The sequence below is a fragment of the Petromyzon marinus genome, chromosome 18 (assembly GCF_048934315.1).
Source record: "Petromyzon marinus isolate PM22_M1 ecotype Great Lakes invasive population chromosome 18, UKy_Petmar_22M1.pri1.0, whole genome shotgun sequence".
Taxonomy (NCBI): domain Eukaryota; kingdom Metazoa; phylum Chordata; class Hyperoartia; order Petromyzontiformes; family Petromyzontidae; genus Petromyzon; species Petromyzon marinus.
The window spans coordinates 11,387,869-11,412,318 of NC_133684.1; the positions used below are offsets into that span (position 1 = coordinate 11,387,869).

Genomic DNA, 24,450 nt, shown 5'->3' on the forward strand with positions numbered 1-24,450 from the left:
TGAAACATTCTACGGCCAGGCCACCAAATATACATAAAGTAGATACACCCCTTCGTCCCATCGTCTCTACTATCAACTACCCACCTACAAACTGGCTCGTTTTTCGTCTGATATTCTGCGGCCTTTCACTGGAAAACAACCTCTGCGGTACTAAACTCTACTCACCTGGTATCGACAATCAAGGGTATTTCCCTGTCCCCAGACGACCTGCTCATCAGTTTTGATGTGGTTTCCTTATTCACCAAAGTTCCTGTACCTGACAACATCGCAATCATTGAAGACTTGGTTCATCAAGGACTGACTACTGAGGTACCCCCCCTGGTGAGACAATGCTTAACCAACACATACTTCACCTGGAATGGAACTTTCTACAAACAGAGGGTACACCAATGGACTCCCCCCTATCTCCGGTTGTAGCCAACGTTTTCATGGAGAAATTTGAGACTGACTCCATCCAGACTGCCACTCTACGCCCAACCTTATGGAAGAGGTACATGGATGACACTTTTGTCATCTGGCCACATGGCCGGCCTGCTCGAGACCAATTCCTCGACCGCATCAATTCCATACACCCAGCCATCAGATTCACCATGGAAGTTGAAAAAGATGGCAAGCTACCCTATTTGGATGTCCTAATAAAAAAGAGACCTGATTGTTCAATGAGCCACTGTCTACAGGAAAGCTACCCATACGGATGCATACCTAAAACCGGATTCCCACCACCATCCATCCCAGAAGAATTCCCTCATCAAGACTCTACACCATAGAGCCCAATGCATCTCCGACCAGGAACACATTGCCAGTGAACTCAAACACGTACACCAAGCTCTCAAGGCTAATGGTTACTCCGACTACACAATCCGCATAGCCATCACTCCAACCATGAAGAAGGATCCTCTTGAGGAGCCATTCAAAACTCTCCAAAATCCTGAATAAACACAAGATCCAGGTCCAATTCAACAAAGTACATAAAATCCGTGATCTGGTCCCGTCTGTAAAATATGTGATTCAAGACATACAGTACCCTGGCATCTACAAACTAAGTTGCCTCTGTGGTAGCAGTTACATTGCAGAAACCAAATTACATGTCTCTGACCGCATCCGTGAACATAAAGCAGATCTGAAACACGGTAGGACGAACACCTCAGCCGTGGCAGACCATTGTTATAATTCAGTGGGCTCACATGACATTGACTTCTCCAAGACGGAGGTTCTCTGCAAGACATCCGGTTACTATGACAGGTTCGTTCATGAGGCCATCCACTTATACAAACACAGAGACAATTTCAACCGAGAAGATGTATTCTGGATCAGCAATCATTGGAAGGACGTGATAACCCATTTCGGGTCTTGAGTGATTGTGTTCACGTTTACGGTGACTTTCAGACCACAGCCCATTCGCTGGCATTGACTAGAAATCTTTTGCATTCTCCTCACGGATCGGAGTCTTTGCTCCGCTACAAGTTTCCTGCTACCACTCTCCCATTACATATCTTTTGCTTCCTCTTAGTACCTTTCACGCGACGGTCAATGATATGGTGTATAGCAGATTGTATAATAATAAATAGAAAAATAGTATAATGCTTAATATAATATATAAGGTAATATATAGTATCGTAATTGTATAGTGTAATATTACAATGTATAGTCTAAGGTGTAGTGTATAGTAACGCAGTGTATAATTCAATATTGGGGTTTGTCTATGACAGTGTATATGACGTGGTATAGTCGTGTGATGTAGAAAAAAGTTTAGTTGGAGGCATATTATATATTTTTTGCGACGTAAAATTGTAATGTATAATGACTTATTGTTAGTAGTAGGGTAGTAGCAGTTGCTTAGTGTCAAAATGCTAAATTCCTCTACTGATACAGTGAGGGGAAAAAAGTATTTGATCCCCTGCTGATTTTGTACGTTTGCCCACAGACAAAGAAATGATCAGTCTATAATTTTAATGGTAGGTTTATTTGAACAGTGAAAGACAGAATAACAACAACAAAATCCAGAAAAACGCATGTCAAAAATGTTATAAATTGATTTGAGGGAAATAAGTATTTGACCCCTCTGCAAAACATGACTTAGTACTTGGTGGCAAAACCCTTGTTGGCAATCACAGAGGTCAGACGTTTCTTGTAGTTGGCCACCAGGTTTGCACACATCTCAGGAGGGATTTTGTCCCACTCCTCTTTGCAGATCTTCTCCAAGTCATTAAGGTTTCGAGGCTGACGTTTGGCAACTCGAACCTTCAGCTCCCTCCACAGATTTTCTATGGGATTAAGGTCTGGAGACTGGCTAGGCCACTCCAGGACCTTAATGTGCTTCTTCTTGAGCCACTCCTTTGTTGCCTTGGCCGTGTGTTTTGGGTCATTGCCAAGCTGGAATACCCATCCACGACCCATTATCAATGCCCTGGCTGAGGGAAGGAGGTTCTCACCCAAGATTTGACAGTACATGGCCCCGTCCATCGTCCATTTGATGCGGTGACGTTGTCCTGTCCCCTTAGCAGAAAAACACCCCCAAAGCATAATGTTTCCACCTCCATATTTGACGGTGGGGATGGTGTTCGTGGAGTCATAGGCAGCATTCCTCCTCCTCCAAACACGGCGAGTTGAGTTGATGCTAAAGAGCTCCATTTTGGTCTTATCTGACCACAATACTTTCACCCAGTTGTCCTCTGAATCATTCAGATGTTCATTGGCAAACTTCAGACGGGCATGTATATGTGCTTTCTTGAGCAGGGGGACCTTGCAGCCACTGCAGGATTTCAGTCCTTCATGGCGTAGTGTGTTACCAATTGTTTTCTTGGTGACTATGATCCCAGCTGCCTTGAGATCATTGACAAGATCCTCCCGTGTAGTTCTGGGCTGATTCCTCACCGTTCTCATGATCATTGCAACTCCACGAGGTGAGATCTTGCATGGAGATCCAGGCCGAGGGAGATTGACAGTTCTTTTTTGCGTCTTCCATTTGCGAATAATCGCACCAACTGTTGTCACCTTCTCACCAAGCTGCTTGACAATGGTCTTGTAGCCCATTCCAGCCTTGTGTAGGTCTACAATCTTGTCCCTGACATCCTTGGAGAGCTCTTTGGTCTTGGCCATGGTGGAGAGTTTGGAATCTGATTGATTGATTGCTTCTGTGGACAGGTGTCTTTTATACAGGTAACAAGCTGAGATTAGGAGTGTGCTCCTAATCTCAGCTCGTTACCTGTATAAAAGACACCTGGGAGCCAGAAATCTTTTTGATTAAGAGGGGGTCAAATACTTATTTCCCTCATTGAAATGCAAATCAATTTATAACATTTTTGAAATGCGTTTTTCTAGATTTTCTTGTTGTTATTCTGTCTCTCACTGTTCTATTAAACCTACTATTAAAATTGTAAACTGATCATTTCTTTGTCAGTGGGCAAACGTACAAAATCAGCAGGGGATCAAATACTTTTTTCCCTCACTGTATGTAAATTCAGCTTATTGGAGAGTATATTGAGTATATTGATTATATTGATGTAGTTTATATTTTAGGTTTTTATCGGTTCACTATATGGTAGCCATTAAATAGTGTAGCGTATACCCAGTTACTTAATGTGAATAGATCAGCTTATTGCAAAGTATATTGAGTACATTGATTATATTCATGTAGTTTAAATATATTTTCACATCGGTAGTAGTGATAATTGCAGTTCTTTAGCATCAATATGCTAAATTCCTCTGTTGATATGTAAACTCAGCTTATTGGAGAGTATATTGAGTTTATTGATAATATTGATGTAGTTTATATTTTTGTTTTTTTATGAGCTTACTATAGGGTACTCATTATATAGTATAGTATATACTCAGTTACTTAATGTTAATAGCTCAGCTTATTGGAGGGTATATTGAGTACATTGATTATATTGATGTAGTTTATATTTAGGTTTTTCACATCAGTTTATTGAATGGTAGTAGGGTATTTGTAGTTCTTTAGAAACTCCTTTTTTGTTTTCCACATAATACACTAGCTTGATACGCGGTGGTTTGGCTGCCGCAGTTCTTTATTATTAAAATTTCCCTCCCTTGATTACTGCTAATCCTACATAGTACACTAGCATAATATGACTTTGAGACAACTCACCGCCTACACATTCCGCAAGGAGTGGCTAACCCCATATATGCATTTGTTATCAATATGCTAAATTCCTCTGTTGATATGTAAACTCCTTTGTCAAGGCTCTCTCCTCCTCCCACCCAGCTTAAAATACGCTGCCAAGCTAAGCAGTGTTCATTAAGACGCTGTCTTTCTGACAGCTCTGTTTCTTCACCTGAGGACGGCTGCTTGCGTTGTGGCCGAAACGTCGTGAGAATTTTATTATATTATGTTTTATTCTTGTTATTTTGTTATTTCTCTTCTACGTGACTTTACCGAAAGAACGAAGAATATAGTTTGTTTTAAACTATTTGTCTACTCGTGTTTTTTTGCAAAGCATGTTCTTCAGCTGTACACAAGAGTATAATTGCACACCATTGGTTCCTTGCCTTTGGGACTCATTATGATAATTACTTATTTAGAGGGGAATAAACAAATATTACAAGATTGAGCCAAGGCACATTGGGTCACCCAACATGCATTGCTCTAAAAACAAAATACTTTACCAGATGTGCTTTGGTTCAACCCACTGTGCAATTTCTCAGTCCAATCCATGGCTGGGGGTTGGCTCGGTGGATTTTAAGATGCCCAACACGCTCATTTCAAAGTCTATAATTTTGTTCTTTGAATTTCACACCTCTCCTTTTTGTGAATTTTAATGACATACTGTTTCAGTGCCACTGTGCCGAAAAAGTGGCCAAATTGGTCTGCAAAGCTGCCAGCGACGACTGTGTTTTGATGTTAAAAGAGTGCACTGGATCTCCTCCGTGCAAATACTGTGAAGTGTATTATTGGTTCTTTCGGTAAAGTCACGTAGAAGGGAAATAATAAAATAATAAGAAAATAATACAAATATATATACAATTCTCACGACGTTTCGGCCACAACGCAAGCAGCCGTCCTCTGCTTGTGTTGTGGCCGAAACATCGTGATAATTTTATTTTATTACGTTTTATTTTTTATTATTTCCCTTCTACGTGACTTTACCGAAAGAACCAAGAATATGAATCCCTGCAGTCACGAAAGCTTTAAATCGAAATACTGTGAAGTGCTTGTCATTTCATGGGGCGAGGGAGGAAACCGTTTAAATTCATAGAAAGAGTGCTGATGACTATCAGGATGCTGATGCTGGTGATAATGATGACGATAACAATTACAGGTGCAGAGGTGTATGGCAATCAAATAAGATAAGAGGATTACATCGGTGTAATATGGCAAAACTGCTGCTCTAGACAATTTGGGCACCTACCTGCAAACACACATGTGGGTTGGATAAGGAGGGAGATGAGGGGGTAGGGGAAATTCTGGGGGGGGCACCATATTTGCTACATTTGTCTCCATCCTCGCTGTGTCCTGCCATGCTTTCGGCTTCCCTATAAAAACACCCCCCCCCCCCCCCGGTCGTATCCATGACTCAAGTAAGCAAAAGCACGCTTCGAACGAGAAGAACATAAACACATTGTCCATTACTAATAGGTTTTTACCCTTTTATCTGGCACCAAAACTGACACCTTTATACAAGGGATCATGTTTGCAATAACCACAACACAAGCAGTCAAAATGCAAACAAAAAGAGACAACTGATAATTATATGCAATGTCCTTGAAATTGATTGGTCCACACCCGAGACAGCTTTTCTTAGAGCCTAGTCTCCACTGGTGTTGGACCAGATGACACCAAAAGGCATACAACTCAAAAACAGCGCACTATCAGAGTATTGAGAGCTCAGGGTAAGCATTTACATTAAATGCTTACATTAAATGCTTACCCCGAGCTTTCAATACTCTGATAGTGTGCTGTTTTTGCTACTGGCAAAGGAGGTCTCATAATGTAAACCGTCCATTTTTGCATACATAATTAATTCATTGAGTATTGGAACAAATTGTATCACTTTACAAACAGCGCACTATCAGAGTATTGAGAGCTCGGGGTAAGCATTTAATGTAAATGCTTACCCCGAGCTCTCAATACTCTTATAGTGCACTGTTTTTGAGTTGTATGCCTTTTGGCGTCATCTGGTCCAACACCAGTGGAGACGAGGCTCTAAGAAAAGCCGTCTTGGGTGTGGACCAATCAATTTCAAGGACAGTGCATATCATTATCAGAGTTGTCTCTTTTTGTTTGCATTTCGACTGCTTGTGTTGTGGTTATTGCAAACATGATCCCTTGTATAAAGGCGTCAGTTTTGGTGCCAGATAAAAGGGTAAAAACCTATTACTATATCTTGCTACTGGTAAAGGAGGTCTCATAATGTAAACATTGTCCATTTTTACATACATAACAAATTCATCGAGTATTGTATCACTTTACATGCTCATGATGAAAGTCTTCAATACCTGCAATCGAGCATATCACCCCCACCTGAATATGCCTTCGAAACGCCGAAAGCCCCCCCTCCCCCTACAGTTTGTCTGTCGCCCACCCCCACCCCCTCCAGAAATCATTGGCGCGTTATACCGGGCTCGTGTTCTTACCACAATATAAACATCAAAAACAACTCTTCAATATCTCAGACCATTGCAATTTTGACCCACACTGATACTGAACATTCTGATGTTTTTAAGCTTTTATGAGGTTTTATATGTTTAAAATATGTAAATAAAATAGAGCAACCACATCAAACAGCATAGCATATTTGTTCATTTAATTCAAATTCGTAGGAGACTACAGTGAAGGAAAAAAGTATTTGATCCCCTGCTGATTTTGTAAGTTTTCCCACTGACAAAGAAATGATCAGTCTATAATTTTAATGGTAAGTTTATTTGAACAGTTAGAGACAGAATAACAACAACAAAATCCAGAAAAACGCATGTCAAAAATGTTATAACTTGATTTGCATTTTAATGAGGGAAATAAGTATTTGACCCCTCTGCAAAACATGACTTAGTAGTTGGTGGCAAAACCCTTGTTGGCAATCACAGAGGTCAGACGTTTCTTGTATTTGGCCACCAGGTTTGCACACATCTCAGGAGGGATTTTGTCCCACTCCTCTTTGCAGATCTTCTCCAAGTCATTAAGGTTTCGAGGCTGACGTTTGGCAACTCGAACCTTCAGCTCCCTCCACAGATTTTCTATGGGATTAAGGTCTGGAGACTGGCTAGGCCACTCCAGGACCTTAATGTGCTTCTTCTTGAGCCACTCCTTTGTTGCCTTGGCCGTGTGTTTTGGGTCTTTGTCATGCTGGAATACCCATCCACGACCCATTTTCAATGCCCTGGCTGAGGGAAGGAGGTTCTCACCCAAGATTTGACAGTACATGGCCCCATCCATCGTCCATTTGATGCGGTGAAGTTGTCCTGTCCCCTTAGCAGAAAAACACCCCCAAAGCATAATGTTTCCACCTCCATGTTTGACGGTGGGGATGGTGTTCTTAGGGTCATGGGCAGCATTCCTCCTCCTCCAAACACGGCGAGTTGAGTTGATGCTAAAGAGCTCCATTTTGGTCTCATCTGACCACAACACTTTCACCCAGTTGTCCTCCGAATCATTCAGATGTTCATTGGCAAACTTCAGACGGGCATGTATATGTGCTTTCTTGAGCAGGGGGACCTTGCGGGCGCTGCAGGATTTCAGTCCTTCACGGCGTAGTATGTTACCAATTGTTTTCTTGGTGACTATGGTCCCAGCTGCCTTGAGATCATTGACAAGATCCTCCCGTGTAGTTATGGGCTGATTCCTCACTGCATCATTGCAACTCCACGAGGTGAGATCTTGCATGGAGCCCCAGGCCGAGGGAGATTGACAGTTCTTGTGTTTCTTCAATTTGCGAATAATCGCACCAACTGTTGTCACCTTCTCACCAAGCTGCTTGGCAATGGTCTTGTAGCCCATTCCAGCCTTGTGTAGGTCTACAATCTTGTCCCTGACATTCTTGGAGAGCTCTTTGGTCTTGGCCATGGTGGAGAGTTTGGAATCTGATTGATTGATTGCTTCTGTGGACAGGTGTCTTTTATACAGGTAACAAGCTGAGATTAGGAACACTCCCTTTAAGAGTGTGCTCCTAATCTCAGCTCGTTACCTGTATAAAAGACACCTGCGAGCCAGAAATCTTTCTGATTGAGAGGGGCTCAAATACTTATTTCCCTCATTAAAATGCAAATCAATTTATAACATTTTTGACATGCGTTTTTCTGGATTTTTTTGTTGTTATTCTGTCTCTCACTGTTCAAAAAACCCTACCATTAAAATTATTGACTGATCATTTCTTTGTCAGTGGGCAAACGTACAAAATCAGCAGGGGATCAAATACTTTTTTCCCTCACTGTATGATAGTGTTTAAGGTCGAATCCAATGAATCATATCGTCTTGTAACATATGTAATACAAAACAGTAAACGCTTTAATGTAATGCCAGGTTCCCAGTTCTACTTTTCAAAAGACATAATGAATCTAATGGGTTCTCACAAGGTTAATAAAAAAAGATAAATTATCATCCATTAACTTTTCCACTATCCAAATGTGTAAATTATTAGATACATAAGGTTAGAAAAACCCCTGGACTTTAGGGCCAGATCCTTAACTGAAATGGAAAGTCAGCGTTTAATATCTGGACTGAATCACATAACTGCATACATTGAGTCACATTTAGGGATATGAATAATGACCTGAACATGTGTGTGATGGTGAACTTGTTAAGTGTAGTGAAAAATATGTTATTTATCAGATAAGGAACTAAATGGTTTAGTTAGTTAACCTTATTATTCATCTGGCTGGGCAGTGCTAGGGAAGAGCACTTCACTTGCAATTTAAATTTTAGAAGTTAAAATCCCAGGAGAGGGGAACTTAGCACAATCCCATTGGTGGTGAATTGGTAGATAAATTGCCACTTTGTAAAAGGTTAACAGTTGTCATTTATAGAGGCCCCCGCTAGGGGAGAAATGTGGAATTTCCATCGCTGGCCCAGGGTTATCATCAACAGGCATGAGAGCTGCATTTTTCTAATTGGAACAAGTAGACACTTGAAACAGTGTTTAATTGCTGAATAGCCAAAAATGTGGAATATTGCAACTATTCAACAGGATGAAGGTCTCCCCCACATAAATTTTCAGTCACTAGGGGTTTTTTCTTTACCATACCTCACCATGCTGATCAATGTTGGTTGAAGGTACAGTGAAGGAAAAAAGTCTTTGATCTCCTGCTGATTTTGTACGTTTGCCCAATGATCAGTCTATAATTTTAATGGTAGGTTTATTTGAACAGTGAGAGACAGAATAACAACAAAAAAATCCAGAAAAACGCATGTCAAAAATGTTATAAATTGATTTGCATTTTAATGAGGGAAATAAGTATTTGACCCCTCTGCAAAACATGACTTAGTACTTGGTGGCAAAACCCTTGTTGGCAATCACAGAGGTCAGACGTTTCTTGTAGTTGGCCACCAGGTTTGCACACATCTCAGGAGGGATTCTGTCCCATTCCTCTTTGCAGATCTTCTCCAAGTCATTAATGTTTCGAGGCTGACGTTTGGCAACTCGAACCTTCAGCTCCCTCCACAGATTTTCTATGGGATTAAGGTCTGGAGACTGGCTAGGCCACTCCAGGACCTTAATGTGCTTCTTCTTGAGCCACTCCTTTGTTGCCTTGGCCGTGTGTTTTGGGTCATTGTCATGCTGGAATACCCATCCACGACCAATTTTCAATGCCCTGGCTGAGGAAAGAAGGTTCTTACCCAAGATCTGACGGTAGATGGCCCCGTCCATCGTCCCTTTGATGCGGTGAAGTTGTCCTGTCCCCTTTACAGAAAAACACCCCCAAAGCATGTTTCCACCTCCATGTTTGACAGTGGGGATGGTGTTCTTGGGGTCATAGGCAGCATTCCTCCTCCTCCAAACACGGCGAGTTGAGTTGATGCCAAAGAGCTCCATTTTGGTCTCATCTGACCACAACACTTTCACCCAGTTGTCCTCTGAATCATTCAGATGTTCATTGGCAAACTTCAGACGGGCATGTATATGTGCTTTCTTGAGCAGGGGGACTTTGCGGGCGCTGCAGGATTTCAGTCCTTCACGGCGTAGTGTGTTACCAATTGTTTTCTTGGTGACTATGGTCCCAGCTGCCTTGAGATCATTGACAAGATCCTCCCGTGTAGTTCTGGGCTGATTCCTCACCGTTCTCATGATCATTGCAACTCCACGAGGTGAGATCTTGCATAGAGCCCCAAGCCGAGGGAGATTTACAGTTCTTTTGTGTTTCTTCCATTTGCGAATAATCGCACCAACTGTTGTCACCTTCTCACCAAGCTGCTTGGCAATGGTCTTGTAGCCCATTCCAGCCTTGTGTAGGTCTACAATCTTGTCCCTGACATCCTTAGAGAGCTCTTTGGTCTTGGCCATGGTGGAAAGTTTGGAATCTGATTGATTGATTGCTTCTGTGGACAGGTGTCTTTTATACAGGTAACAAGCTGAGATTAGGAGCACTCCCTTTAAGAGTGTGCTCCTAATCTCAGCTCATTACCTGTATAAAAGACACCTGGGAGCCAGAAATCTTTCTGATTGAGGGGGGGTCAAATACTTATTTTCCTCATTAAAATGCAAATCAATTTATAACATTTTTGACATGCGTTCATCTGGATTTTTTTGTTGTTATTCTGTCTCTCACTGTTCAAATAAACCTACCATTAAAATTATAGACTGATCATTTCTTCGTCAGTGGGCAAACGTACAAAATCAGCAGGGGACCAAATACTTTTTTCCCTCACTGTAGGAGGACCAGGACAAGTTCAGATATCACTTGCCACTGACGTTGGTCATGGCCAGGAATCAAACTCTGTTCTTTGGTTTCAAAATCCAGGGCACACCCTATTACACTACTGAGCTCCAATTCTAATCTTGCTATTGTGACATTATACTCAATCACCTTTTCATACAACTACAGAAAAACACAGCAATGTGTTGTGCTTTACTCAATAACCAAATCACTGACATTCAGGGTTAAAACCGATGCTCAAAACAAACTCTTACGGAAGTGTTCTATCCTGAGCATTTAAAAAAATAGTTTGTGATTACTGGTTATATTTTTCACACTCCAATGCTTCGCCTAATTTATTTAAATACTGAAGTCAGTGCCTAATGTTTTCCTTACATTTATTACTTTATCGTCTTTATCCTAAACTATTTAGAGACACCATGGGACCTCCTTTGCCAAGACCAAAATATAATAGGTTTTTCTCCTATTTTCTGGCAACAAAACAGGTGTTACGATGTTAAAACACCAAATTGAAACCTTTTGCAAGGAATCATGTCTGCATTAACCACAATGCTTGTGGTCAGAATGCAAACAAAAAACAGACTGATAATATATGCATTGTCCTTGAAACCGATTGGTCCACACCAGAGACAGCTTTCTTTTGAACCTCGTCTCAAACGGTGTTAGACCAGAGGACGTCAAAAGGTGTACAGCCCAAAGACAATGCCACTATCAGAGTAATGAGAGCTCGGGTGAGCATCCACATCAAGGGACCTCCTTTGCCAGTACCAAAATATAATAGGGTTTTCCCCTTTTTCTGGCAACAAAACAGTTGTGTTAAGATGTTAAAACACCAAACTGAAACCTTTTACAAGGAATCATGTCTACATTGACCACAATGCTTGTGGTCAAAATGCAAACAAAAAACACTGATAATATATGCATTGTCCCATTGTTGCCACTGGGAAAAAATGTGACACTGGCACAAAACTACACCGAATGAGGCTCACATCTATGGGGTGTTTTGCTGTCGCAGAACCCCTACTTTATGGTCAGAGAAAAACGTTTAGACTGCCTGACCAGAAGAGGATGAATGATTTAATGGCTTTTGGTCAACACGTCTATTGCAGTAAAAGCTTCCCCAATAAGGCTTCACAACCAAAGCCATTGCAAATAGAATGAAGATGCAGTCAGGCTAAGTGTGACATTTCTTCGTGCACTAAATTAGAATTTAAAAAAGAAAGCCAAGCAACAAATTCCGAGTACAGTGCCCTGTATTTGAACACAAAGGCAGTAAAAACATGGTCACTCCGGTTTCTCCATTTGCCTTTCTATTTAGCTAATTGCTTGTGCATTTATGTAAAAAGAGCATTTGACGTAAATATATGAAGTGATAATCTTAAGTTAGTCCCTTGTCAATACTCTGCTGGGTAAAAGGCTCTCCATGCTCTGTCAGTCATACTTCACCACGTTGATCATCATAGTTTCTTGGAGGGGTTGTCCAGGACAGCAGAGCATTCACTCGCAACTTATGTAAACCGTGGCTGTGAAATGAATGGAAGTTCTGTGTTCATAGCATTGTGCAATAATCAATACGCCACAGCCACTATCTCTACCCCCGATTACATAAAGTATGCCACTACATGTCAAATTATATGAACACACAAATGGGTAGAAATGCAATTACATAACAATTTGCTAAATAAACCCATCAACTGTTTACATATTAAGGCAAATTTAAGCTGTTCGCCTTTCAAAATGAAATTGATGTACAATTAATCAAACACTAAAAAACGAACCTTAAGAAAATTATGTTGGTCAACCCACCCACACCGTGACACAATGCATACAAATTTACAATGTGGGTGCTGGGCACAGCCAATGGTCTGATGTTATACAAACCTTCTATAATGTAGACAACCTAAATCAACGTGCATTGGTGTATTAGCACAAGAAACAAAAACACGTTTATCAATAACATTGGCCCTATAATATGAAGTAAAAATATAATAGGTGACATGCTGAGAAATTGTCCTTCATAGCACACAGACCATGTATGCGCTCTTCTTTGTGCGATGAAGGGCTGTTCCCCAAAACTAAACTTATACAAAACATACTTTTAGGGCAGTGTCATTGACCAATGTGTTGAGCTTTTGTAAAATGTAATTAAATAATCGTACAATGTTAAACCACACTGCACAGTATTACAATGCACAAGGGCCAAAATAATTAACCATACATGCTTAAGTTAATTTTGACAAGGCAGAGACCAAGTGCATACATTTACATTTTTTGGCAGAAACGCAATTTGTATCAAAAATCGGCATAGAAATCGGCACGAGCAGACAAATCAGGCCCCAAGCTCTCCATAATTGCCAGTCATAAAGAGCAGCATTGAGATAAATTTAATTGACAACTCCCACCACGAATATTTTTTTAAACCTACAGTCCCCATTCTGCAAAGATTGTGAGTTAGTGGGATATCTTATTTAACACGTAGGCTTTCGCGACCAATATCATCCATAAGAGTTTTTTTTGGGTTAGATCGCGTAAATGTGTCGTTAAAACCCGCCACCACCCGACACAGCCAACTAGTAAGGGTTGTCACGTATACAGAACATGCCAATTCGTCACTAGTACAGCAACACCAGTGTGTTGGAGAGCCAAGCCACAACATTTACAATCTGAGTACGACGTTTCTCCAGTAATTACAACTACTAGCTTCATCAGGCGACAGACAGATTTGTCTTCCCGTTTCGTTCCAATACATCTACGCCTCTATATAAGGAACGAAATAGTAAGACTTCTCCACAAATTTCAAGAAAACGATCCAATGCTCCGAGCCATTTATGTTAAACTTTTGTCGCGCCGTACGTAGCCAATCGTGCTCATGGAAGATGCCATCTCGGAATCACAACTCTACTATTGTTCCTCTTTTTGAATTCTTTGTTGGTGCATCGTTCACCTTTCAGCACAGCAGGATCACGCACACTGCATAACTTCATTCAAAAAAATAGATACACACACAAACGATCCCCCGTATACCCATAATACACTATTGGAGCAAGTTATGTTAGCGAGTAGCACATATAAAGGTCAGCACGGCACACGAGGTGGTTGATGGCCAGCACCACACCCGACCGCCTTTGTCTCCCCAGTGGCGATGTTTACCCGAGGGGGAATCGAATTCGCGGCGCAGGGGTCGTTTAAGGACAGCGCGCTAACCACTACACTACCGCTCCCCAAACACACACACACTGACTGACATACTGACACACTCCTTGTTGCAACATGAAACGTAAAACCAATCAAGCAACAACCAACAACGGAACGACGGCGCTCACCGAGCTTCAGCGCCTCTGTGTAGGTGGCCAGCGCCTCGTCCAGCCTCTTGAGGCCACACAGAGCGTTGCCCTCGTAGCGCAGCGTGGCCGCCCTGCTCTCGGCCGGGAAGAGCTTCTGCAGCAGGGCGCTGAGCAGCACGTTCACCCGCCACACCGCCACGTCCAGGTGCCGCAGCTCCGCGCCGCACACGCGGCACGCTTCGGGGCCCTCCCTCTCCAGGCAGCGGCGGCAGAAGCTGTGGCCGCACGGGCCCGTGCTCGGCTCCACCAGGAGGCCCCGGCACAGCGGGCAGCTCAACGGGTCCCAGCAGCCGCCGCTGGGCTCCTGGAGGAGCTGAGCGCGGCTCGTCGCCCCGTGCGACTGCCCGATCGCTGCGCCGGCGCCAGGAGCGCCGTGGCACGGCCACACAGCCTGCCCCGCTCCGTGACCAGGTCCCAGGAGAGGCCCCTGGCCGGACAAGGGCACCTGCCCAGTGCCCAGCTTGATTCCCTGCTCGGTCGCTGCGCTAGAGGCCATCTCCTCCATGTGACCTACTGCCCCAGAGCCCAATCCTGACCGCGTGTAGCCGGGCCCTGTACCGCACTCCAGAGTCCCACCCGTCCCCCCTTTGCCCGGCACGGCCTCAGCCCCCGGCTCGGATCCCGACCCAGTCTCAGAATGCGCTTCGGTTGGCGCCTCTGGGCTACTTCTCAATGCAGTTCTCACCGGTGGCTGAGTATTTGCGCACTGTCCCGCATCGAGGCCAACCGCATTCCCAATCGCGACTCCGGTGCCAGCCTGAGCTCTCACTGCTGCCCCTTGCCCGGAGCAGGTCCCCGAACCCGACCCAGAGCCGGCACCGGATTCCCAACTTGACAGGTAACCACAGCAGGTGGGGGACGCGTTCCCCGGCATGTGGTGGGGCTCCTGCCGACACCCGGACACGGACGCAGCAGAACTCGACTGAGAGCCGGTGTCCAACCCGGACTCCGCTCCGAACGCAGACACGGATCCACTCCGAGTCGTCTCAACGCCTGACCCTGACCCTGCTGCGGACTCGGACCCAGCCGCGGGCCCCGTGGCGGCCTCGAGTCCCCTTTGGGGCCGCAGGCGCTGCGCCAAGCAGTCGATGAGCGCGTCGAGACGGCCGGGCTGCAGGCGGCCGAGGCGCAGCGCGGCCGCGTAGTCGTCGAGCGCGGCGCGGAGGCGGCCGTCGCCGGCCAAGGCATCAGCTCGCCGCAGCAGCAGCTCCTGGGTGGCCGGGCAGTGCTGCGGCTGCGGCTGCTGCTGGTGGTGGCGATGCTGGAGGTTGCCGCTGCTGTTGCTATCGCCGCAGCCGCCGCCACCACTGTCATCGGGACGGGGACTCGAACCGGGGACAAACCGCCTCTGCAGCTCGCAGCCGTATTTGTCCGCCGCCGGCTCGAAGTTGCCGGCGCTGGACGCCTCGGCTGCCAGGAAGAGCATGTCCCTGGCAGACGGGGAACCCGGGGCAGACGCGGGGCCCGCCGGAGCTGTGGCCATTTCGCCGTGCGCTGCTGCTGCTGCAAGTGTTGATGTTGTTGTTGTTTATGTAGAGGCAAGTCGGCTGTCCTCCCCCCCTGCCACCCCTGGCTAGGGGAGCCGAGCGAGCCTCTCGGACCCGTGTGTTACCGCGCCATGCTGGGGCTTTTGTGAGTGGGGGTGGCGTTGCGTGCGTTGGGTGTGGGTGGGTGTTTGGAGGGGGTGGGGAGGGGGGCTGATGAGGAAGTGGGTGGGAGGGGATGAGTGGGGAGGGGAGCTCTCCGAACCCGGCGACCCCCCCGAGTTTGATTGCCTCCGCCCCCGCTCACGGCCACCAACACGGGTGACGATTATCCTGAACCGGTCCTGGTCAGCCTCAAATCAGTATACCTGGTGCGGTGTGTAAAATCGTCGCCACTGGTACTGGCAAACACACCGCTTCGCGTACCATGCCGGCCTCCAAATGTGGTTTGCTACTCGCTAACAGCACTTGCCCCAAAAGTCTGTTGAGGCTATACGGAGGCTCTTTGTCTTTGTGGGAGGGACCACGCTGGGCATGGGAGGAGGAGACGCCCGTTCCATCGCCCACGCTCCTCAACACCCCTTTCACTCAACACAGACAGCAACAGATATTACGGTAGCAGTGTTCACGAGCAACTCTGCCACAGCAACGCATTATCAACAGCACACCGTATCCTTGTCTGCACGTCCCATTATACCCACCCATGCGTGCTCACATTTACATCTTTGCCTGGCTAACGTCGACCACCCATAATTTATATTTTTTGTATTTTGTCTATGATCACCAACCCATCGATAACCCTGATCCCATGCATGCCGCAGTCGTATCTGTACCACCGCCAATACTTTCTCAATTCCACCGTCTCATCCCCACCCATGCCACCCCCTTGCCAATCCCATATCCCGTCTACTTTTGCTTGACTCTTCTATTTAGCAGCCATCTTCCACCCGACCCTGCTGTCAAAGCCAAGCCCTCCATTTCCACCCCGCTAGCCCTACCGCTCCTGTTCACCCATTTCCTGCCATCCTCTGCCTCATTCCCCTCACCGCATCTGCACCCTCCCTCCACTTTCCACCGGCATGTCCACGGTGGGTGGGAGAATTCGACTGGCCTGGTGGGTGGGTTGAGGCATGTGGGAAAGAAAGGGATTGAGTCGCATAACCATAAATATAATGAATCCACATTGGATTTGTTCTCTGCCTCAGTGCTGCTGCCTCCATCGGACGAGGAGAAAGATTGATGGCGAGATGTTTCTTGCACAGGGGGAAGCAATGCCACTATGCAAGTCTTCCTCACCAGAGCCATTGTAGAGGGTGGTCCCATAAAAATTTTCTCCTTTGCATATTCATTTCAGTTTTAACAAAACCTTGCTTTAAAAACATTAAGTTTTAGATTATTAAATGGGGGTCGCAAGACATCTGAACCACCCTAAAGAGTCTGGGTCTAAAGTTTTCGTGACTGCAGGGATCCATACTCTTTGGTTCTTTCGGTAAAGTCACGTAGGTATAAAATAGAATAAATTAAATCACGACGTTTCGGGCACAACACAAGCGGCCGTCATCAGGTGGGGCAACCACAGCAAGAAACAAATTGCCCACTACAGCAATTCAATTTCAAGATCGTCCTCACCATCTTTAAGTTCATCCGTGAGTCTCACCTGCCTACATCTGCCTTCTCACCTCACTCAGCCTCCCTAACTCCCCCTCTCATTTTACGCGACTCCCCTCCACACGTAGGTTTTCTCGACCAATATTATCCATAATAAAGGAGGTTTTTTTTTTGTTAGCTCACGTATGGTTTTTGCACCTGATAAGGATCACAGTGATGAAATCACCTTTACTTTATTTAAGACTGAAAGATAAATACTTCTTCACAATTCTGGCAAATCGCCTGTAATCACCAGCAAAACGTCGAAGTCAAATTGCAAATGTGGATTTACTCTCCGACACACCGGTGTGCTGACGTAGTAACTCATTGGCACGTTTTGTTTACGTAACAAACATTACTAATGGGTGGTGGAGGGTTAACGACACTTTTATATTTATGCAATTGAACCCCCCCCAAATAAAACCTTTATTATGAACTCTTCTACCTCTCCCTTCTCAACTCACTCCAGTCAACTCACTCTCTTTGCTCAGTGAGAGGTCGCTCATTCTCCTCTACTGCCCCTTATTTGTGTGGAATTCTCCTGTCCCAGCTACACGGTGATGTTGCCTCCTTGATACAGCACCTTCATTTTCTCCTCTGCCGGTAAATTGCTGATTTTTTTTTAAGTATACAGGTCTGAATCTTGATTTGAAGCTCTCTTGACTGCAGGAATCCATACTCTTTGGTTCTTTCGGTAAAGTCACGTAGGTAGAAAAACTAATATACCACGACGTTTCGATCGCAACACAAGCAATCGTCATCAGGTGAGACAACCTACGTGACTTTACCAAAAGAACCAAAGAGTATACAGGTCTCATTTCACCCACCACCACCCCCAATAATTAAAGCTGGAAAAAATATGTTTTATATCATATGCATACAAACGTTACAACTTCCGTACACGACACTAAAACATGTTTTAAGCCAATAATTTAATCGCATTGATAACGCCTTAGTCTAAATTAATATTATATATGTTTATATCATATCTGTGCATCACAAACGTCCCACGTACAGATATACCAATCAATACAATTGCCCATTGGTATTTCTTATGGGCCAGGGGTTTGAGAATCCTGATGGTAGGATATAATTGTAACGTTATCCATTTCACATATTGGTGATGTCATTCAAGGGAAACCAAAACATCTTAAACATATCATGATGATTTATCATATTATAGTAGTGTCAAGCAAAGGGATGATGCCTTGGTGGGTTATGGCAGAGGGGCTGGGCTGTGTGGGGATGACGTCACGCGCCGTGGGAGGAGGGGGTGATGCACGCGCAGTGGGGGGTCCCGCCCACAACGGGTGGGGGCGGGGCATGTGTGGGGAGGGCAGGGGCGGGCATGTGTGTGGGGGGGGGAGGATGCGCGTCACCCTGGCGCATGATGTGGAGCGTCGCCGTCTCGCCCGTGACCCGCATTGGAGTTGCGGTCACGTGACGCGCGGTTACCTCAGACGACCCCGCGCGCGCGCGCGTGTGTGCGCATGCGCGCCCCCCCCCGCCGCCTCTCACCCCTCCCCTCTCCCCTCGTACTGTACCGCGCAGACTCCTCCATGGCGAGAGGCGGGAGTGCTGCTCGCTGCAACACAACATTTCCCTGGGTTGGATCTTCCACGAAGCTCGTGTCCCCGACCCTAAATCGCGTGCACTGCACAGATCGCGGCAAAAGATGCGGATACCCGAGACACAAAAGTAAAATAAAAAAATAACTTTTTTCCGGGCAGTGTGCGACCGTGGTACGACGTAGAACGGAGCAATGCCCACCCCCCCAGGATTCACAAATACGAAGGAGGTATCATCCAACAGCGATACACTGCGGTTGGCTGGCTTTACCACCTCAATGTGACATTGTAGTTGTTGCTCTTCGTCTTAACACATCGGCAGCCTTACGAAGGGGAGAAGAAGAAACAACTCCCGTGCTGCTGCTGCTATCACGGCAGCTATCAGCAGATGTCGGGCACCCATTCACAAATATATGCGGTAGCATAGGGTGGCAGTGCTTGTACGAAGCTAACCCCCCCCCTACCGAGCCCGTTGCACTCTCAGAAAGCGTCTTTGTCCTTGTGTTCGTCATTGAAATTATTGTCGGGGTTTCCCCACCCCCTTTTGTGGTTTCCTCTCTAAATTGGGGATGATATATCCGCGCGACGTTTCACCCTCGTGTTTAAAAGTAAAACAACCCATACCTCTTACACCCCCTCCTCTTCCTCTCTCTCTCCACTCCGGGGGAAAAGAAAAAAACACATTTGCGGGGAAATACTGCGTACAGTACGAAGTTACGTAAGCCGAACCCCGTGTTTGTGCATACCAGGGCTTGCTGTCGCAGTGCGCTATGAACCCGGTAACCCCCCCCGAGTTACCATTCATGGCCACGGCGAACGCCAGCTGGCCTTTAAGTGCCGTGTTCTGAGCACCAAACCCACACTTGACCGGCCTAGTGAAGTATGGTCAAATCAATCACCCACACCCGCTGTGACAAACACAGCGTGGTTGGTTGGTTGGAGTCCTTCATCCAAAGAGCCGTGGAAATGTAATTTGACCTCATTTGTGAACGCGTGTATCGATAGCTGCAGCAGCAGGTCGAAACTGCCTCGTCCCATAAACGTCTTTGTTGGTAAATGAGTTGTGGGTAAATGAGGCGGAGTACCTTCATAATGTTTCATAATTGCAAGACAGTACCTATGTATGGCACACGGTACTCGTTTTGCATACTTGGCACATCCTGCCATTTACTGTAAATGGGCTGAACACTCTCAGTAGATTCCCCCCCACCCGCGCCAAATAGTTTGTTTGAGAACCCCGTGTGTGTATTTATAGACAAAAACGATATCACACCCCGTGCCTATCCTCCCTCCTCCCTGTTTTGCTCTCAGGCCGAGAGAAAATCAGTAAGACAAGGGGGGTACACAATTGCTTCCACACGTCAGGTTGCAAACCCTCCCGGAATGGCCGTTAGTCTATTGGTATCAATCTCCCGGTGACTATTTGAAATCAATGCAGGAAATGTTAATAGGATATTTGTAAAAAGAAAATAACTCCCGGAATGTATGTTGAAATTTTCCGTACCGTACGTAGCCAATAACACTAACACAATTTTTGTTCCTGGGTAGTAAGTGTTATTTCGTAATTGCTTATGCCTAAAAGGTATAGAACATGAGAATAGGTTTTCCCCTTTTTTCTGGCAACAAACAGGTGTTAAGATTCTAGATTTGCAGCTTTCGTGACTGCAAGGATTCATACTCTTTGGTTCTATTCGGTAAATTTACGTGACTTTACCGAATAGAACCAAAGAGTATAAGTGTTAAGATGTTAGAACACCAAACTGAAACCTGGAAGGCGTCCTCTGGTCTAACACCGTTTTGAGACTAGGCTCAAAAGAAAGCTGTCTCTAGTGTGGACCAATCAAGTTTAAAAAACAATGCATATACAGTGAGGGAAAAAAAGTATTTGATCCCCTGCTGATTTTGTACGTTTTCACACTCACAAATAAATGATCAGTCTATAATTTTAATGGTACGTTTATTTGAACAGTGAGAGACAGAATAACAACAACAAAATCCAGAAAAACGCATGTCAAAAATGTTATAAATTGATTTGCATTTTAATGAGGGAAATAAGTATTTGACCCCCTCTCAATCAGAAAGATTTCTGGCTCCAAGGTGTCTTTTATACAGGTAACGAGCTGAGATTAGGAGCACACTTAAAGGGAGTGCTCCTAATCTCAGCTTGTTACCTATATAAAAGACACCTGTTCACAGAAGCAATCAATCAATCAGATTCCAAACTCTCCACCATGACCAAGACCAAAGAGCTCTCCAGGGATGTCAGGGACAAGATTGTAGACCTACACAAGGCTGGAATGGGCTACAAGACCATTGCCAAGCAGCTTGGTGAGAAGGTGACAACAGTTGGTGCGATTATTCGCAAATGGAAGAAACACAAAAGAACTGTCAATCTCCCTCGGCCTGGGGCTCCATGCAAGATCTCACCTCGTGGAGTTGCAATGATCATGAGAACGGTGAGGAATCAGCCCAGAACTACACGGGAGGATCTTGTCAATGATCTCAAGGCAGCTGGGACCATAGTCACCAAGAAAACAATTGGTAACATACTACGCCGTGAAGGACTGAAATCCTGCAGCGCCCGCAAGGTCCCCCTGCTCAAGAAAGCACATATACATGCTCGTCTGAAGTTTGCCAATGAACATCTGAATGAATCAGATGACAACTGGGTGAAAGTGTTGTGGTAAGATGAGACCAAAATGGAGCTCTTTGGCATCAACTCAACTCGCTGTGTTTGGAGGAGGAGGAATGCTGCCTATGACCCCAAGAACACCATCCCCACCGTCAAACATGGAGGTGGAATCATTATGCTTTGGGGGTGTTTTTCTGCTAAGGGGACAGGACAACCTCACCGCATCAAAGGGACAATGGACGGGGCCATGTACTTCAAATATTGGGTGAGAACCTCCTTCCCTCAGCCAGGGCATTGAAAATGGGTCATGGATGGGTATTCCAGCATGAAAATGACCCAAAACACACGGCCAAGGCAACAAAGGAGTGGCTCAAGAAGAAGCACATTAAGGTCCTGGAGTGGCCTAGCCAGTCTCCAAACCTTAATCCCATAGAAAATCTGTGGAGGGAGCTGAAGGTTCGAGTTGCCAAACGTCAGCCTCGAAACCTTAATGACTTGGAGAAGATCTGCAAAGAGGAGTGGGACAAAATCCCTCCTGAGATGTGTGCAAACCTGGTGGCCAACTACAAGAAACGTCTGACCTCTGTGATTGCCAACAAGGGTTTTGCCACCAAGTGCTAAGTCATGTTTTGCAGAGGGGTCAAATACTTATTTCCCTCAATAAAATGCAAATCAATTTATACCATTTTTTACATGCGTTTTTCTGGATTTTTTTTGTTGTTATTCTGTCTCTCACTGTTCAAACAAACCTACCATTAAAATTATAGACTGATCATTTCTTTGTCAGTGGGCAAACGTACAAAATCAGCAGGGGATCAAATATTTTTTTCCATCACTGTATATGGATGGCTTCATGAACGAATCTTTGTTGATAGCCAGTCGGCTTGCAAAGTACCTTTGTCTTCAAGAAAACAATTTCGCGTGAGCTAGCCGCATTAAAATAATGATCAGCTACGGCAGAAGTATTGGTCCTACCGTGTTTCAAATCTGCCTTATGTTTACGAACACGGTCAGAGACATGTCGCTTAGTTTCCCCAATGTAACCACTGCCGCAGATACATATTAGTTTGTAGACACCGGGATATTGCATGTCAGGAATCTTGTCCTTCACAGATGGGATCAGATCACACATTTTATGTACTGTGTTAAATCGGATCTGGATATTGTGTTTGTTCATGATTTCTAAAATCTTTTTGGTTACCCCTGCTATGTATGGCGAGGTGATGATTTGATTGGATCTTCAGATGGCTCCTTCAGGGTTGGGGTGATGGCTTTGCGGATTGTGTAATCAGAATATACACTCGCCTTGAGAGCTTGGTGTACATGTTTGAGTTCACTGGTTAGGTGTTCATGGTCAGAGATACATTGAGCTCTATGGTGTAGCATTTTGATGAGGGAATTCTGGGATGGATGATGGTGGGAATCAGCTTTTAGGTAGGCGTCAGTATGGGTTACTTTCATGTAGACAGAATGGCTCATTGAGCCATCTGGTCTATTTTTTTTAATAAGACATGCAAGAAAGATAGCATGCCATCCTTTTCTACCTCAATGGTGAATTTTATGGCTGGGTGTATGGAATTGATGTGGAATTGGTTCAGAGTCGGTCGGCCATGTGGCCAGATGACAAACGTGTCTTCCATGGACCTCTTCCACAAGGACGGGTGTAGAGTGGATACCTGGATGGCGTCCGTCTCAAAGTTTTCCATGAAAATGTTGGCTACAACCGGAGATAAGGGAGAACCCATTGGGGTGCCTTCAGTTTGTAGAATGTTCCATTCCAGCTTAAGTATGTATTAGTGAGGCAGTGTCTCACCAGGGCCGGTACATCAGCAATCAATCCTTGTTGGACCAAATCTTCTCTCCCCCGTTGTCTTTTCCTACATCAACATTAGCTGTCCCGCCCATGCTGCTGACACATTTGGACTACGCCGCTCGCCACTCAGCTCTAGCTCGTACGCTCATGCTCCTCCATGGCTCTTGTGCCCCGCCCACTCACAACTTTAGCTCGTCCATTCATGCTGCTCCGTGGCTCTTGCCCCCATTCCTTCTGACACTTGGGCTACGCCCGTTTTAAACATTTATAAACAGTTGCATTTAGAGGCTTAACCCCCCTTTTCTCTCCGCCTGATGACAACCGCTTGTGTTGCGATCGAAACGTCGCGAGATTTTATTTATTTAGTATTTATATATTTTTTTATTTTATGTTCTATTTACGTGACTTTACTGAAAGAACCAAAGAATAAGAGACGGGTACTTGTTACCATTATGAAGCAGCACGGCTTTGAGGCTCCTGGATGAGCTGTCAATGAAGAGGCGCCACTCATTCTGGTTACAGGCGGTTCCGATTGCCTGGAACAGACTAGTCACATTGTAGCAGGAGCAGAGCCCATCTTGACGGGTGAAGAAGCTGCAAAAAGGTTGGTGACACTTGTTCTGCCTCGCGGCAGGTATGGGGGTATGCGTAAACAGGAATTTCCTGATTTCGTGTTGAGTTTGATAACGTGATCAGGAAGTTATGATTTAACATTCTCTAAGCCATGAGGCAGGGTGTCAGCCATTACACAGAGTACAAAACTGAGGCACAAATAGCGTCTCAGTGAAGACAGGTGCATCTGTTTATTGTGGGACTTTAAGAAGCATTGTCTGTAAGTTTGTTTATGTTCTTATAATACTGGGAATGCTGTTATAATGTTAGGATTGCCGTTATAATGCTCTAAATGCCTTTATAATGCCATTAAATTGTGATGATAAATATGAGGCCTAGTTAATAACGAAGCCTGCTACTTGCATTATTGTGAATGTTACTTGTAATTTAATAAGTCGAGCCAGACTTGTACCCATGTAACTTTAATGTGATCTTGAGAGCAAGGATGAAGAAGTATCTCATCCACAGTTCAGTGTTATGTGCAGCGCTGTACATTTAGGCTGCAGTATGGTGATTACACGATGTG

General features: G+C 45.0%; 1 protein-coding gene across 1 annotated transcript in view; it reads right to left on the reverse strand.

Annotated features, from left to right (window-relative positions):
• LOC116943665 (LON peptidase N-terminal domain and RING finger protein 3-like) overlaps nucleotides 1-15,829 on the reverse strand; it is a 95,622-nt gene extending 79,793 nt beyond the window's left edge. Inside the window, exon 1 of the mRNA XM_032956710.2 lies at nucleotides 14,148-15,829. Within this exon, the coding sequence (XP_032812601.2) occupies nucleotides 14,148-15,651 (1,504 nt within the window). The 5' untranslated portion in view covers nucleotides 15,652-15,829. The remainder of the gene's footprint in view (nucleotides 1-14,147) is intronic.
• Between the last annotated feature and the right edge of the window lie 8,621 nt (nucleotides 15,830-24,450).